The sequence below is a fragment of the Glandiceps talaboti genome, chromosome 2, assembly GCF_964340395.1.
Source record: "Glandiceps talaboti chromosome 2, keGlaTala1.1, whole genome shotgun sequence".
NCBI lineage: Eukaryota > Metazoa > Hemichordata > Enteropneusta > Spengelidae > Glandiceps > Glandiceps talaboti.
In genome coordinates, this window is record NC_135550.1 from 26,958,069 (window position 1) to 26,973,826 (window position 15,758).

General features: G+C 35.2%; 2 protein-coding genes across 2 annotated transcripts; one reads left to right on the plus strand and one right to left on the minus strand.

The window, feature by feature from the left end:
* Positions 1 to 430: 430 nt before the first annotated feature.
* On the minus strand, positions 431 to 7,093 carry LOC144453405 (COMM domain-containing protein 1-like). Its single transcript, XM_078144691.1, has 4 exons — positions 6,923 to 7,093; positions 5,099 to 5,257; positions 3,677 to 3,811; positions 431 to 1,900 (listed from the first exon to the last, which is right to left on the minus strand). The coding sequence occupies exons 1-4, from the start codon at positions 7,091 to 7,093 to the stop codon at positions 1,799 to 1,801; spliced, it is 567 nt and encodes a 188-aa protein (XP_078000817.1). The 3' UTR covers positions 431 to 1,798.
* Positions 7,094 to 7,228: 135 nt separating this feature from the next.
* LOC144453308 (ubiquinone biosynthesis monooxygenase COQ6, mitochondrial-like) lies at positions 7,229 to 15,365 on the plus strand. Its single transcript, XM_078144563.1, has 8 exons — positions 7,229 to 7,447; positions 8,024 to 8,161; positions 8,677 to 9,101; positions 9,585 to 9,647; positions 13,337 to 13,444; positions 14,145 to 14,353; positions 14,650 to 14,765; positions 15,001 to 15,365. Exons 1-8 carry the CDS (start codon positions 7,249 to 7,251, stop codon positions 15,195 to 15,197), a joined length of 1,455 nt encoding a protein of 484 aa, XP_078000689.1. The 5' UTR covers positions 7,229 to 7,248; the 3' UTR covers positions 15,198 to 15,365.
* The last annotated feature ends 393 nt before the right edge of the window (positions 15,366 to 15,758 follow it).

Here is a 15,758-nt window from a genome sequence, read left to right on the forward strand (position 1 = left end):
AATAAGGTTGGCATGAAACCCCTGAAACCAGAGTCTTTCTCAGTAGTGTAGAGCATGAGTATAAAGTTGGCATCAGATTCAGATCTGAGGCCATCTGACGCTCAATATAACGTTCATAAGATAATGCTACCTGAAACTGAATCTGAATCTGCCACCAACTTTATACTCGTTCGATAGATTAATTACTCAAATTGGCCATTAATATTCATCGGATTATTACCAAAACCTAATCAGTTCTGGCCATTAGCCTATGGAACATGTCTATGAAATTTCGTTTGAATTGATGCAGCCGTTTTTTCAGATACCGTGATACAGACACACACACACACAGACTTCGTCGGTATATTATAACCTTCCTTACGGAAGGTAAAAATGTAAGGACACTGAACAATCCATTGACTTGCTCTGGTTTTATACCATATTGCACTTTTGTATTCAATATTTTCAATAGACGACATCTGGCTAAATTTTCTTTCTCTAGTTATTACAAGATAGTCTGAAAAAAATTACAAAATAAAAGAACATGTCTCTGGGGAAAAGTTAAGTTATTGGCAATTAAGAACAAACTTTGTCTTTTTAGTGAAAATTCATGTTGGAACTTTCAGTTGAGTGAGACAACAGGCAACTTGTAAAAAAATGTTGCTCTGTGCATTGAAATTTGACAAGACATGGCATTATGTCATGTCACAAGATTTACATCATACATATATATCACAAAATATTTTATGTAAAAGAAATATAAGTTTACACTTGGGGAGCAATTGCAACCTTTTTAGCTGCAGATAAAGAATTACATACATATCAAGTCAAAATGTTGTAGTTGACAAAATGTTTGAAACAAATACATGATAAGATTTTTAAAATTTCTACTCACAAACATTTTCATTTTAGTAACTATAAACCCACAGTCCATGAACATTCATTTATGTAGCTGACAAAGCTGTACTTATGTTCAAAATTAAACAGAACAAAATTACTTGATACTACTTTATACTGTATACATGTACTTGTAACTTATTACCCCACTCAAGGTTTATAAACACTTTCTGATCACTATATCATTACATGATAGCCAATGATTGATGCAAGGACTGAACTAAACTCCAGACTCCTCATTCCTGTGTGTCTGTGAAATCTCTTCAATTATGTGATTGGTTATCAGTCTAGACATAGTTTGAAGGAACACCACAACAACACGAATCACTTTATAAAATTTCAAACAGTCTTCACTTATCCCATCATTCTTGACATGAAGATGTAAGGTCAAAGGTCAGGTCATAAGGAACTATCTTTATCCATACACTGAACCATATACACACATTAACACTGTACTAGAATAGTTAAATAAGGATTTTATGTTTCCAGTATATTCATCGAGGACATTCATTGACATTAACACTATACTAGAATAGTTAAATAAGGATTTTATGTTTCCAGTATATTCATCGAGGACATGCATCGACATTAACACTGTACTAGAATAGTTAAATAAGGATTTTATGTTTCCAGTATATTCACTTGAGTATATAAAAAGCCTATATGCTCAGTATGTGACACTTTAGCGAAGCTTGTCTTTTATGTCTCCTCAGTGTTTTAGTGTGCAGATACATTGGAAAGCAATCTAAGGATTAATGCAGCTGTGTTACTAAGGACTAACTGTGGAGACTGTGAATAGAGCATAGCCATACAAATTGATGATGCATTGGATATACTAAGTGTGGAAGATGCACTTTGTATTGTTTTCTATAGAATATATAAAATATAGATAATATATCTAGTGTCTTAAAGGAAGATTGAATCACTGACAATGCACACTAATCTGTTTTTCTATGTCTTCCAATTTCTTGATTACCCCTGACAGTTTATCTTCATCCATTTCAAACCTAACAACCTCTGTCTCCTGAAAAAAAAAAGTCATCAAAGTCATGAAATTTACATCTTTTGATACAAATACTATTTGTATCTATACAATATCAGTTCAAATACGTAAGTGAGCAACTAGCTATTTGACCTTGAAGTTGAAGGTTAAGGGCTAAGATCATCTGAATGGAGTCTCTGTGCATTCAAGTTAATTTATGGCCAAAAATACTAATTTTGAATTTTTACAATAACTATGGCTGTTGTTTGGCAACAATGGTCAGTCATCAAAGGAAGTGATGTGCATATGTACTCTATAACATCTGACATTTGTGCTGGTTTGGTTGACAGTGAATCATTCATAGGTGTCAGAGATAGGGCTGTTCATGGAATGACAGACAGACAGACAGACAGACAGACAGACAGACAGACAGACAGACAGACAGACAGACAGACTGATGCACAGACAGATGGACATGGCTCATTCCTACAGCTCCTGGGCTATGTCCACTGGGGTTGACAATCTGATGTGGTTGTTATTAAAAAGTGAGCAGTGCTTTGGAGGCCAGAACACATTGAATAGTAACTATAAGGTTAATTTTTTTATACAGCTTGACAGTACATAAATTATCACTGCTATGTTTAATATCAAACATTAATCAAGATAAGTTATAATTCATCTTGTTATCAAGGTACATGTATTAATATTACATGGCATGCAACTGAAGTAATCTATTAAAACTGAAAGTGTTTATTCAGTCAGTTACTACATAGTTACAGTCACATACAGTGATTTATGTTACAGGCCACAAGAGGTGATTGTCTAGAGGAAATGTTCGGGAGGGACATTGCAATGATTCTCTTCCTCTAAATCCAAAACAACTTGTTTTATTGGACTTTGTATCACAACTGAGTATGTTACACATTTGATTACACATGTTTTAAGAAAAGGAGTCTGTAAAAGTCAATAATTTTAATCGTCTATGGCATTTCACATTGAATAAATATTTGCATGAATGTCTGCCAAGATCCATTTGTAATTTTTGTTATAATGAATAAATCAGAACTCAAAATATAAGAATTAGCAGGAACTATCGTTATAATGTTTATGGAACTATACATCTATGTTAGGCACACTGACAAGTTTTTACATTGACTTTTCACTACCTTCTGTACAAGTTTGTTTTCTCTTATATTTTTTGACACTGTAATGTATAAGAGGTTTTGTGTCATGTTACTTTGTTATTCTCTGAACTGGAAGTTCATTATAAATTTAGTAACAACAGCTATTGTACTAGTCTTTGCTGACTTTATCACACATCATCTACAAATCTGACAGGGTTAGTTGGAACAGTTATGACACATTGATTCTTCATGTTTCACCATTTCAAAAAGTAAACAATTTACAGTATTTGAATGTTTCTTTGTTAACACTTCTCTAAAGGTTAGTTGCATAAATGCATGGGAGGTGACTGTTATCAAAGTAGGTAAAGACAGATCATTGAGTAAATACTGATTGTTAACCACAAATATGGCCACCATTATTGGGTCAAATTTGCCCATATGAAACAAAGAGACATTCAAATATCCCATATATGTCAGCTTTATGCCAGGTTTGCTTGAACTCGGTTCCATATTACATGGTTGAGAAATGACGTATCATGAATGAATGCACATATGGATGGACTGACAGAGCCCATCATAATAGCCCCTCCTTTGGGGGCTAAAAAAGTTAGCAGTACCTATAGCTATGTCACTCCCACATAATTAAAATATGTCAATTCTGCTAGATAAGAACAACTGATTTCTGGTTTCTTACTTTTGTTTTCTCTTGTCCGTTGGCTAGTTGTAGTTCTACAATAGCAGTGGGTGCATGTAACTGGTCTATGTGCCGAGCCTGTGTTTTCAGATCAATTCGCCAACTCACATTCTTCAATGTGTTATTCCATGTACTCTATAATATGAAGAAATATATATGAAAGGGAAATATCATTTTGAAAGAATATATGAAAAAGAAATTCAATGTACATTTTGTTGACTCATAACAAAGCAAGAAAAGTTTGCTCATAATTTCAAACCTATTTCTAATGTAGCGAGTGTGTACAACTGTAATGTCCATATACTCAATTGTGTTTTTTTTCTCCATGTTGTGAGTAGTTTTCTAAAAGTACAAGTACTCGTAAACCAAAACAGCAGTAATCATAAAAACATCACATCAATGACCCCATACCATTGACAAGAGACCTAACAAACCCACTGAGGCTAAAAATAGCTGGGTCAGTAAGAGGACACAGGACTGGTTGAGTAAACATAGTATGACTGTACTATCAGAGCTGAATAGAAGAATTACGATGACAAGTCTCCTGGTTGCTATCATTGACATTGCTGGCATTTTTGAACTAATGACCAATGACTTGTGACATGGCAAGTGTCACATGACTGTCATAACTGTCACATGACTGATTTATCAGCAACAATATATAGCCATGTCAACTTTGAGTCAATCTGATAATAATGTAGAAAGCAACAGTTTCAATTAAACTGGGTTAAAGAACTATACATATTGCATGATCAATGAAGTTAGACTAAGATACATCTGTCACTTCACTCTCAATGACCTTGCTCTACAAAGGGTTGGCTGGTGTGAGGGCGCCATGACATACCTTAAAGACTATGATGAAGTAATTATGTATGAAGGTTAGAGAATGTAATAATCATGTGAAAATATATGACATGATGACTTATGAAAATGAAATTTACTTCTTATTGAGCAAAAGTTTTGCCTTATAATTGATCTAAATTTATACGTAGAGGAATAGAGCCCATGAACCTAATTTTATTTTTTCTTCAAAAAGTTCAAGGAGCTAAATTTTCAAAATACAAGAATGTTCAATTTTTTTATATATGAAAATTAGTATTTGATATTTTACTGTCAAAGCTTATGTCAACTGTCAAATGAGAAGCAAGTATTGAATTTATTGTTTTGTGTTATTGTCTGCCATTACTTTTGTACATTTGTTTTGAGGTCCGCATTGATACGTGTTTGTCAACTGTGTGAACTGCCTGATTGATGTCCAAGCTAAATTTATTTTATTTTATTTTTTTAAAGGCATAAAGAATGTCCTGAATACTGACAATATTTTTATGGTTCCCAAGTGATGCAGTAAAAGTATTCTATTTATAAGATGTATCAGTGTCTTATACCACCATCTATTACATGTATAACACAAAGTTTGCTTACCTGGCTCACAATACTTTCATGAATTTTTGCCTTGTGATTCTTCCAGAATTTTGCGAACACTGCAGCTTGTTCCTCAGTAATGCCACCTGCTCGTTTCTTTGTGTGTGAAGTCAAAAAGGCTTCCAACTGATTAAAATCCATGTCAGCTGATGCTATGCTCTACAACGCAATCAACAAAATGCAATATATTAGAACTGTACATGGCATCTACTTCTACTACGCACTGTTGTAAAGAGGCTAATGGTTAATGACGGTGGTAAGACAAGGAAGGACTTCATAATTTATTTTTTGATAGTAGGTTATATGCAAGATTTTTTAAATAGCTAAACTAAAATTCACTTTGTACTATAAACTTTGTTGTTAAATTGGATGTTCATCATATATAATTATATTTCATCAAGGTCAAAGTTTAATATTAGGTCTTATTTTGATAGATCAGGGAATGCCATTTGTATTGCGTTACATCACTTCACTAGACTATAGACCCCTTCATCTTTCATGTTTCTTTTTCAGATTCTTTCAATGATGTTTCCCTCACATTTTGACATCACATGTATTTTTGCTTGTTTAAAATATGTGTAGCTTAATGGTCATTTTTTTATTTGTCAATAAATGTCAAATGGAATCCCTACATTTTCTTTATATTTGAAAGTGTGAGGTGTTGATAGCATTGTTAGCACTAATAAACAAATACCTTTACAACTACTGCAATAATACTCCTCGATTAATATTAAACATTATATTATAGCATTACCAATTCCAGTGAATTTTGTGACGTCATCGCTGCACATTATTACTGATAATGTACTCCGTTATTGGGCATCGCGGCCCCGGAACGAGCATAACAATACAAGCTTATGTCCATAAGGCAATAAAGGTGTGGGAAATTATGGGGTAAACACCATAACAATTTTTTTTTAAAGATTCAAATTAAAATGAAACAAAATCTGTGTTCACAGAAATGTATATGTGTGTGTACGTGTACGTACGTGTGTCGCTATGATTAGTATTCAGCTTCCGGGCCGAACATGGCAGACAATGTTCAGCGCTGTGTATAGTATACGTTGTTTAGCGTTTCTCGGTCTCCAAATTCACTGGAATTGGCAAAACTATAAAATAATAACAATAATGTATGCCCTCCCAGTCCATAATGGACTCAAGCAAACTTTGCACTCCATAATGGGCTCGGCTGTCGCCTCGCCCATTATGTCGTTCAAAGTTTGCTTTCATCCATTATGGGCTGGGAGGGCGTACATTATTGTTTAAATATACAAACTTATCCACTCAGGAAGGAATAGAAGCAAACTGACTCCATAAAGAAGCTGCCCTCATGTACTTGGGGACACAAAGATCTCACTATATCTTTGCAGCTTCTATGATTTCAAGGTGCCAAATTGATTACTTGGGAAAAGGAAACGACAGGCATGGCATGGCGCATTAACAGCAAACCTTTGGGAACAGTTTAAAAGATTATATCACATCTTAAAAGTTGTAAAGCTACACAGTATTATTGGTAATATTACATTTCACTATACTAAGTATTTGATGGGCATAAATGTGTATGCATTATCACGATTATGAGCATAAGCCAAAGAGCACCCTCATGGTTTCGCCAAAAATTCTCAATTCTCATAATTTTGATCACGAATATTGGCGGATTTAAGTTACCGTTTTGTAGGATGATTCAATCTAATTAGAGATCGCACTGAACTTTGTTTTGATGCAACAACACCGGCTCGGCAGTCTACTCCCCCTGTGACCTATATTAAGTTACGAGGAGGCGGATTTAGTCCGAGTGCACATCGCGAAGTGTGATCTGTTTACCTTTAGAAGTGATGTACATTTGGTAAGGAGAGCTTGAAATTCATCTAATGACATGTTTGGATAAAGCTCTTCCTTTAGAAAGTCATTGGTGACATCAATGTCGCCATAGTATGTTGATTTCGCGATTCCGTTCAGCAGTCCAAGCAGACTTCTGCTTCCTTGGTCCGCCATGATGTCGTCTGGTGATAATAGCCAATCATAATTGGCGTTATAGTTCACGTCTTTAATATCGATATGATGATTGGACGAGATGGGGTTTGGTTGTTTTCTTGTGTTTCCTCTGGTGAAATTTCGTGTTACGGAATCAAAACACATGAAACAAGGACATGTCACTGTGCGCGGCTTTAAAAACATCTGTTAGCCTTATTGGCCCAAGAAATTTGTGGACAAGAAGTCTTTATGTTGCAAGGAGCCTTTGCACTGCTCAAGGGCCATCAGAAGAAGTGCAACGTGATGACCCTGGATTCTATCATGTTACCATTGCTGGTGGGGGAATGGTTGGCAATGCAATGGCTTGTGCCCTAGGTAATGAGTTATGAACCGCTAAAATGTATCATGCATTGTAAAGCAAAGACAACACTGGGGAGGGGTTGGGGGTTGGGGTTTGGGGGTTGGTGGGTGATGTAGCTGCAATAATTGTAGCGTCTTGTTGCGGTTTTGCGGGTTTTTTCGTCTGTTTTGGTGACTTTTTAAGTTTTTGTGTTTAACCCGCACCTAACCTAGGTGCGGGTTAAACACAAAAACTTAAAAAGTCACCAAAACAGACGAAAAACCCCACAAAACCGCAACAAGACGCTACAATTATTGCAGCTAGTGGGTGATGGTGCTGGTGATGATGATGATGATGATGATGATGATGATGATGATGATGATGATGATGATGATGATGATGATGATGATGATGATGATGATGATGATGATGATGATGATAATGGCAAAGACAGTTACAATGTTTGTGTGATGGTCTTGATGCTAGTATCTCTACTCTATATTCCCATTGCACTGCCATTTTGTGCTCACCATGGTTTTGATGATAATGACAGTGATCCTGTAGGCAGTGATTCAGATAGAAACCCAGCCTAACTATTATTTACATTGCAGGAACCCATCCTATGTTTGAAGGCAAGAAGATTTTATTACTTGAGGCAGCTCCTGCCAAAACATACAGTGACAAACTACCAGAAAAGTACAGTAATAGAGTATGTTCACTTAATCCGGGGACAGTTAACTTCTTAAAAGGTGAGTAATGTTGTCTTAGAGTACATAACAATATCTTCAGTGTGATTGTTTATTTGAACAGAGTGAATACAATGAAGTGATAATTTTGACTTCTACTCTGAAACTCTTTATTTTAAATAAAATTGTGTTTGAGACAGTGATATCTTTAATTCTTAGTGGCTGTATTACATTTTGGTGTACATGTATTTTTTGTTGATCACACATGATTTTTTTAACTACATTGGATAGATGTGGAGAATATATTGTTCATGGTTCAGTGAGAGACAATAATGCTGAATAATTAAATCAATGCGTGATGAAAGTTTGTAGTAGATGACTTATCATTCCATTAAACTATACTTACTGTCCTAGATAGATGTGATACTGTGATTCAAACTTTGAAGATGCCCATGATGGCAGCTTTATAAAATATGTACTTTATAATGTATACAACTTTTGTTTGAAAATATAGAGGAGCTATTCGATTGTTTGGTTACCTTGTCCCCTCAATTAATTGATATGACATTTTCATGCAGATATTGGTGCATGGGATCACATGACCAGGATGAGGGTCAATCCATTCAAACGGATACAAGTCTGGGATGCCTGTTCTAATGCAATCATCACATTTGATCGTGAAAATTTGTCACGAGAAGTTGCACACATTGTAGAAAATGATGTGACTGTCATAGCTTTATGTAAAGTACTTGACTCACTAAAAGATGACAGAGTAGAACTTAGATATAAATCAAGGGCAGTAGATGTTCAAGTCCCTAAACAAGGGGATACTTTTTGTCATCCATGTGTGAAAGTGTTTTTGGAAAATGGAGAGGAAATACATACACAACTTCTGATTGGTGCTGATGGACCTAGCTCTAGTATCAGACAAATGATGAAGATTAACCAGTTAGTGTGGAGTTATGACCAGTCTGCTGTAGTAGCAACTCTACAACTAGCTGAGGTAATCTGATGTTACAATACGATAAGACACGATGTAATGGAAAAAGATGTACCATACTGTACCATATTATATAATATTACTGCACAATACAACACCATTGCATGCAATGCCACACTGTCTCATCATGTTGTGCCATGCCCTACCCTCATTCAACACAACATGACATGACACAACACAACACAACACAACACAACACAACACAACACAACACAACACAACACAACACAACACAACACAATACAATACAATACAATACAATACAATACAATATCAGTATTTACATTTTATGTTTGACAACTTTTTCTTCAGCGTGACTTATTTGGTAGTATCTTGAAATGACTCAAGGGGTATGACAGAAAGAAACAATTGTAATTCAGGAAAAAAACCTAATCAACCATGTAGTCAAATGAGACTGCTACCAGTAATCAGGTATGACAAATGACCTTTTGTGACATTAACATTTGCATCATTTTTTGTTTTTAGCCAACTGATAACAATGTCGCCTGGCAAAGATTTTTTCCTACTGGACCTGTGGCAATGTTACCAGTAAGTATAACTGACTCATTGTTTTTAACTTAAGTTAGTTTGTATGTCAGATAGGCAATTATGAGATCCATATCTGTCCATGTTTCTTTGCATTATTAGGTTACAAATATTGCAATTGATAAGAGTGATAAATATATCAAGATCCGTTATAGATATTCCCAGTCTCATTAAAGGGTCTCAATTTGCATTCAAAATATAATACAACATGTCGCTGGAATATCAGAATTGACACTCTTGACATTAATTAGCTGGTCCTCAAATAAATCAAGTTAATTTATCATTATTCATATTACATCAGCAAGTATCAGGGACAGATATGGTTTTCTTTTATGTATGAAAAGGAAATCCTATACAACTTTGCTACCAACAGCTGACATGTCTATGCATAGGGTATACAGTATAGTCATTATGAGTTGTTGTATAAATCTATTGTTGACATGTTTCCTCATTCTATCCAAAGCATAGTCTACAGTGGTGATATATTTTATATATTTTTTTCGGATTGTCCGTTGATGATAAAAATTAGTGACAATGTTGATAATATTGTTTGTAGTGATAACTATTACTGATATTTGTTGACATTTACATTTGAATCAATTCAATAACAACGAGTCTGAGTCACTCATAAAATCATTCATTTTGCATAAATTTATTTTTCATTTTTCAATATACCAATACCCATCAAGAGTATGATCCCTTAAAACATACAGTTATTGTATCTTTTGATAACATTTTCTGAAAATGTGTGGATCAAAATCATAATTAGGAAGATATACCTATCCAAATGATTTGCCCATAATTGTAAATATTTTCCGTACTGTCATGAAATCATTTTGGTATGATCTAGTACGACCAAATTGAGTTATAATTTGATGTATGTACTATGACAGTATGATATACAGTATTATTCATATTTGTATGTAATTACATTGACAAGTAGGAAATGGTCAGTGTCAGTTTGCAGTGCACCACAAGCATAGCCACGTCTGCCATAGGTATTCAACACTTGATATTCTTCAAAGTACATTCCATTAGCCTTATACATAATGGAGTCAACTGTTGGGGAGGAACCATCCTGGAAATTGGCAACAGCAAGGAACATAACACCATCAATTTCAAGGGCACATACCCCAAATGGTTGTGTGGTTGGCAATGTTTGATGGAGTACGAGTTCTTGCTGTGTGTCATTCCAAATGTAAATAGGGGAGTCAGCTACAAATGATGAACCATATCGTAGACCATCCATCAAGAATAGATTACCATTGTAATGAAATGAAGTAACAGCATTAGATTCACCAGCAATAGGCAATGATTGGTGATGATCAAATGATGTACCTTCAGAGTTCAGTTTATAAACTTCAGAGGGGACGTCATAATTTTTTCGTTTAATGTCTCCTGTACCACCATTACCAAAACATAAGTATACCCCATCATTGACTGTGAAGAAGGTGACATCTAAGGCACCCTTCGTAGGAATGTCTTGAAAGTGAACAAAACTTTGTCCGTCCCAAGTGTAGACACCACTGTTAACATCATACTCATAGTTACTTCCATCAGCATTGTTTTTATAGTTTGCTACAGCTAGGAAGTGTTTCTCACCATTCAAAGTGTTGGCTGTTGTGAATGCCCAGTCCTCAGCTTCGTAGCTCTCCTCACAAATAACTTGAAATTCTTCAAATTGTGAACCTGTCCACTTGTACAACATTTGTTTACCCAAACGAGTGGAGTAATACGGTGTAACAGCGATGGCTAAGTAATGCTCCGAGTTCATTTCAAAATATTCTACCCCTCGCATGGTTGTGACAAGACTAATAGTTTGGATTTCGGAGAAACTGTCTGTGTCCATATACTGATAGATTGTACATTTACCCTGAACAATCATAGCAACGTATTCTATGTTGCATATTTCAAAAGCTGCAATGTCATTAGAGGCATAGGTAGAGGTTGTTAAATTTTGATGTGGTTCAAAGTAGCCGTTGTTACAGCCATGTGTTGCTGTGGTTCTTACAGCTGCACTTGTTTTGAATTTGGACACTTCAGTTTCAAGTTGTTGTATCTTTATGTCTTGTTCTGAGTTGATGAACTCTAGTTGTTCAATCTTCTCCTGGTGTGTCTGTACTTGTTGTTGTAGCTGTTGTAGAACCTGACTCTGGTCAGTCATGTCATCTTGTAGTTGTTGTAAAGCTTGCCCAGTTCCTTGAAGGCTGACAATGCTTTCCTGGAGAGACGGACAAGTCAAGTCAGCTTGTCTTGGAGTCAAAAGAGTATAGGCACAGACGTTGTCACGGAAACAGTAAACATGGTAGTCTAGGCATTCATCATTAAATACTGAGTTCTGAGCGAATACTACAGCATTACAGGCAAGGAGTAGTACTAATGGTGATAACTTCATGCTGTTGATTCTGTCTTCAAGCAGATTGGTGGAGACCTGTAGGAAGGCGGATGAAATATATCAGACGTCTTGTAACTTTGTTGCACTGTGATGTGTGAAAAGAATAACACTGAAACACTATTTATAAGGCGGTTGAAAGACTTACTTGACGTACTTGCTGATTTAGTTGGTTAGATAAATATCTAAATCTTTGATAAGAAGGAAGTCTTATGATATGGAAAACACATTCTGTTTTCCCACCAAGCTGATTTTATCTTTAGCAATGTTGTTTTATTACCAGAGTGACTCATGGTAAAGATTGCATTGTTTTCAGTGAGCAGTCCCTGTCAACAACCCTAGTCCCCACCCCAACCCTTGCATCCCCAACATTCCCATCAAACTCTCTCATTACCCCACTCCAATACCATCCAAGATGTAAATAATTATAGATGTCACAAACCTTTACAAACTTGGAAATGATGTGAAAGGTTTATGGAAGGAACATATTTCTAACCTCAGCTCAAGTGTCAGTCCTGTATTAATATGACATGGACTTTGGACGCCTAAAAATCATTCCATATTTGTTTACAAATAGGTCAATAAGTGTCCAAGACATGCTGTTGCTATGGTGACATTACTGTCAGTGTATAACAAACCTTTATACATGTACTTTGCTATTGTATGAACAGAATTCGTTTTACAAGGGCTAGGGATGGTCTGATACTTGCTTCTTGGTGAAAAATGGAAGAAAAGCTGAGTTTCAAGAAAACACATCCTGAAATGCTTTTATTTACACAGTGACACATAATGTCAGATGGAAAAGAAATTAATACTCTCATGAGAAATTAGCATATGTAGCAATTAATGTGTTGGATTTAATGAAGTTAATGTTTATACATACACCATAAATTGTTTGTATGAAAGATTGCACATTATCATTTATATGATTATGATGATGTCATTTCTACAAACATGATTTCATTTCTACGAACATGATTTCATTTCTGTGAACATGATGTCACCATTTCTATGAACATGCCATTTCTATGAACATGATTTTGTCATTTCTACGAACATGATGTCATCATTTCTACAAACATGCCATTTCTATGAACATGATGTTGCTTTTTCAAATTGTGTTTCAAATTGTTTGGTAGATGGAATGCTGAAAATGAAATTATCAACAAAAGATAACCTTCCTCAAACTTATAATGTGTGAATCAGAATACAGTCTTGTATGTAAAGATACTGATCAGATGATGTTTACAGGTTGTTTTTTTATTTAAGATTATAATTAATGTGTATTTTTTCCCTGTAGTTATCTGAAACACATAGTTCATTAGTTTGGTCAACAACACATGATGATGCCAAGAAGTTACTGCTCCTACCTGAAGATCAGTTTGTTGATGCCATAAACAATGCATTTGTAAGTCAGTGTATGGTTTCATTAGATCAGTTTGTTGATGCCATCACTTGTAAGTCAGTGTATGATTCGTTTGAAATGTGCAATAGAAAACTACATCTATTATGAAACATACATGTAGTTACAAATCATATTTCTCTGAAAAGTAAAGAATTACATCTACTGTCCAAAAATCATTCTAAAAAGTTTTTTTTAAATTGTTTGTTTTCCTATACATATAGTTTAGCTAGTAGTTCGGTTTAGTCTTAAAAATCCAAAAAGTTATGAAACTTATCCCATTGTAATAAAAACAAAACAGGGAGATGGTATTACTAAGTTTTAACAGGATGCGATACATGACTCAACATAAACAAGAGAGTTAGTTTTCTACACCCTCATACATTGTTTCCTATCTTTTGACAACCTGACTGTATTTGATACAAAACTGTTAAACATTCTTTTCTATTTGACGTTTGCAGTCATTTTATATCTTTGGCTCTAATTCTAGTCAAAATTGTCATTGAGGATTAGATTTGCTGATGCACAATATGTAGAAAATAAATCTCAACAAGTATTCTATTCTATTTCTTCTGTACATTTATTGTGACACTCTTGGAAAGTATAAAAATCAAAATTGGCAGAAAAAGTTGTGTCACACTGTAGTATTCTACTGGTGATTGCCCTTGACATAAATTAAGATGTGTATTTCAAAATTGTGTTACAGTGGCAAGAAAGCGAGAGACATCCGGTGGTTGATACTGCTTCACAGCTCATGGAACAGGGATTGTCTTTTCTACTGCCCTCTAGTGGTGGATCTTCAGTTCGACAATTACCACCATATGTGATAGCATCTGATGATGAAAGTAGAGCCATGTTTCCACTTAGTCTAGGCCATTCTACACACTATGTCAAATCAAGAGTTGCACTCATTGGGTAAGTAACAGGCTTGGGGGAAACTACCGCCCTCTAGTGGTGAAATGTCAGTTCAAATTCAAATAAGAGAAAAACTGTAGCTTATATATTTAGAATTTGTAGAGTATTGCCAGTCATATGATTCACTTCTTTAAAGTTCAAGTACTAAAATTACTATACACATGATACAGAGAAAGGTTTTTATACATTATAAGAAAAAAAACCTATTTTCTTCTCAAAAGTGGAACCTTACAATTTTTGTGAATCTGAAAATTCAGTGACAAGTATAACTGGTTGTATGCTTTTCTCTTCTCCAGTGATGCAGCACATAGAGTCCATCCATTGGCTGGTCTGGGTGTAAACCTAGGATTTGGTGACGTTGCCTGTCTTAGGGATATACTTGTTGAAGCTGTCCAAAATGGCCAGGATTTAGGTGGGTAGAAAATTGAATGACTTGGAAAAGTGAATTTACCAGTTAGAAATGTTCTTTTTTTTAACAAATACTACAAGTAATGAAAGTGTCATGTACTCAGACAAAAGATACCAGATCACAATTAGGGTTTGGTGTAATATTTGAATCATCTTTGTGATACCCATATGTCTTAGTTGTGATATTAAGGAGTAGTAACTTTTGATAATAGAAATACCATTTTTGTATTGTTCTACAGGTGCCTTATCCCATCTGCTAGAGTACGAGTCCAAGCGTCAAAAACACATTGTACCAATAATGGCAACCATTGATGGATTAAAAAGGCTATTCTCAACTGACGCAGTTCCAGCTGTTTTGGTTAGAAGTCTTGGACTGCAAGCAACTAATGCAATGAAACCTATCAAGGACTACTTTGTGCAAGGGGCATCTCAGTAAAATGATAACTTTGTACTAGCTTCTCAGCAAATTGCAAAGAACTGCAAGATTATCTTACAATGTAAACATAGTATATGTTACCTAGCATCACACAGGAGTGAATTATTTACAGAGCAATGCTACACATCAAGTATTTCTAGAAAAGGAGTTTTATGTAATGTGCCTGTACTAGTGTAGTTTTTTTTCCACTCAATAAACTGATTTTTTTTTCAACACTGGTTTAGTTATCATTTTGGACATATTGTGTGTGTAGAAGTGTGGATTTACAATGGCTATTAATTTTGTAACCGATCAGAATTTAGTCAGATGGCCATGGGAGTGTTTCAACAATGTGAATTGTAGTGATAGTATAGCACTGTGAGGATACAATATCTGATAGCAGGGACTATCACTTGTGCTGTTACGACAAGGTTGAATTAGTGTACTGTAAGCCATATGGAAGGGGAACATGATTTCTTGCCTGCCAGAAGGCTTGTACAAGTATTTGACTTTGCAAATGCTATCAGCTCAACCCAAAGGTGGATACTATGTTGGATCGGATTCTGTCCATGTATGTGTGCA

Excerpts from the sequence above, each read along its gene's own strand:
- LOC144453308 (XM_078144563.1), top strand. The coding sequence starts at position 7,249 with ATGTCACTGTGCGCGGCTTTAAAAACATCTGTTAGCCTTATTGGCCCA. Across the intron at positions 14,354-14,649 it reads TCAAGAGTTGCACTCATTGG|TGATGCAGCACATAGAGTCC; the intron begins GTAAGTAACAGG and ends TCTCTTCTCCAG. Across the intron at positions 14,766-15,000 it reads CCAAAATGGCCAGGATTTAG|GTGCCTTATCCCATCTGCTA; the intron begins GTGGGTAGAAAA and ends ATTGTTCTACAG.
- LOC144453405 (XM_078144691.1), bottom strand. The coding sequence starts at position 7,093 with ATGGCGGACCAAGGAAGCAGAAGTCTGCTTGGACTGCTGAACGGAATC. Across the intron at positions 5,258-6,922 it reads AATGTACATCACTTCTAAAG|AGCATAGCATCAGCTGACAT; the intron begins GTAAACAGATCA and ends ATTGCGTTGTAG. Across the intron at positions 1,901-3,676 it reads ACGGACAAGAGAAAACAAAA|GAGACAGAGGTTGTTAGGTT; the intron begins GTAAGAAACCAG and ends TTTTTTTTTCAG.